Source organism: Arachis ipaensis, chromosome B02 (assembly GCF_000816755.2).
Source record: "Arachis ipaensis cultivar K30076 chromosome B02, Araip1.1, whole genome shotgun sequence".
Lineage (NCBI taxonomy): Eukaryota > Viridiplantae > Streptophyta > Magnoliopsida > Fabales > Fabaceae > Arachis > Arachis ipaensis.
In genome coordinates, this window is record NC_029786.2 from 68,143,187 (window position 1) to 68,145,105 (window position 1,919).

The following is a 1,919-nucleotide window of genomic DNA, read 5'->3' on the forward strand; positions in this document are numbered from 1 at the left end:
CTCATTTCTGTTACTTGAAAAAAAATGGTTTAATGGACACGCTCACAGGTTCACTATATTATAAACAAAGAGGCTAGTTGGTCCTCGCTGCTGAACTATCTTTCTCTATTATCACTACTAAGCTTGTCTTGAAACATATATCATGTCTTCATTATTACTTTCTCTCACATTTGCTTACCTCGTTCTTATTGAACGTTTAACAACATGTCATGCGCAGTCACATGGAGACAGAATCGGAGAGTGCCGTCTTGAGCACCTCAGCGTCATGGAACCTACAAAACGAGTTGAATCTGAAGGTGGCGTAGCTGAGTTCTGGGATGACAAGAACCAGCAGCTCCAATGCATTGGTGTCACGTTGATTCGATACACTATAAGACCCAATGGCCTTCTCTTGCCATTTTACACCAATGCCCCCAGAATCCACTATGTTCTCCAAGGTCAGTATTAAAGGTTACTTTTCACAAATTTCGGTGATTTTGCAACCAAAACCTTTTAGTTTCAACTTCCACCAAATAATTACTCAACGAAAGACGTGTTAAACTATTGGGGAGCGCTTGAAAGAGAAATAGAAACCGAAAAATTGAGATTAAGAGACAAAAATTGAAATAAATTTTAGTATTGTGTTTGGTGTGAAGTGAGAGACAGAGACTGAAATAAGAATGAAATTCTAGTTTAATTTACACAAAAAAATAAAGTTAAAATTAATTAATTGAAATAAGAGTATTTTAGATATAAAATATTATTAAAGTTTCAATTCAAAAATTTTAGTCTTCTATGTCTCCACTTTTTAAAAATACTAAAATACTAAAATTTTAAAAATAAAAATTAAAATTTTAGTACCAATTTCTAAATCAATAAACATAATATTAAATTTCAGTCTTTCAATGTTTTAATACCTCACAATAAATTCCTTCTTAAATGTGAAGTTTTAAACTTAGAAGTTAGAAACTTAGAACTAGTGGCACCTAAGCCGCCACCGGCCACTGTATCCAATAGGGCAATAGGCACAATAAGCAAAAACAAAATATTATTAAAACAATTAATTACAAAATTATTAATCTAATCTTCATTTCACAATTGGTAATTTAATGATTTTGTTGTTATGCAGATTATGGCAATTGGGTACAAAAGTAAATCAAAGTCCAAATTGTGTTAAAATAATATATTTAGCTTTGTGCAATATGTTATACAATATATGGCTGAATTGTTATATTTGTTGGGCCAATAAAACCATTTTGAAGCCCAACAAAGATGGTTGGCCTGAAATTGAAAAGGAATTGGGTCAAGGTTTAAGCTACCCATTTAAAATGATGAAATCTATTTCTTCAAATATTTGGCTGCATGCTTCCAACGGATCTCATTTTCATCATGCGGTGAGTTTCAAACTTATTCAATTATCATTAAATACCTTGGTAAATGGAAAGAAAAAATCTGATTTGATGGCATTTATTGAGTTATGCACGTTACAAGGCAAAAACATGAGAAGTGGGATTATTTGATTTTAATTGATTATAATTTATATCACACATTACTTCCATTACTTTTCTTCTTTCTACTCTTTCTTCTCTCTCTTTGCATTCGGTCACCTCACTGTCAGAGAAGAAGATGGTAGAAGCAAGTAATCTGAAGAAGGAAGCAGAGGCTATGCATGGGTAATGTAAACCTAACTCATTTTTATTTTCTTCTTTAATTACATTGCAAATTTTTCTCTATTCTCTCTCCTCTCTCTTTCGGTCTTGTCTAGCAGGAAAGGAGGGATGAAGCAAGCTATCAGTAAAAATCACAGAGAAGCTAGTTGAAAGGAAGAGCCATTGTGATTATGGCATCAAGAAAAAGAAAATATGAAGTATGTTGTGGCTGAGATTTTCACCACAAATGGTAAGATTTGGTGAAGAGATCTTAAGCTCTCCATACCCTAA

At 32.8% G+C, this 1,919-nt stretch overlaps 1 protein-coding gene across 1 annotated transcript; it reads left to right on the forward strand.

Moving 5' to 3' along the window:
• On the forward strand, positions 143–1,134 carry LOC107627333 (legumin type B-like). Its single transcript, XM_016330178.1, has 2 exons — positions 143–437; positions 1,109–1,134. Exons 1-2 carry the CDS (start codon positions 143–145, stop codon positions 1,132–1,134), a joined length of 321 nt encoding a protein of 106 aa, XP_016185664.1.

Coding starts and splice junctions, on each gene's coding strand:
- LOC107627333 (XM_016330178.1), top strand. CDS start 143: ATGTCTTCATTATTACTTTCTCTCACATTTGCTTACCTCGTTCTTATT. Junction 438..1,108: donor AATCCACTATGTTCTCCAAG/GTCAGTATTAAA, acceptor GTTGTTATGCAG/ATTATGGCAATTGGGTACAA.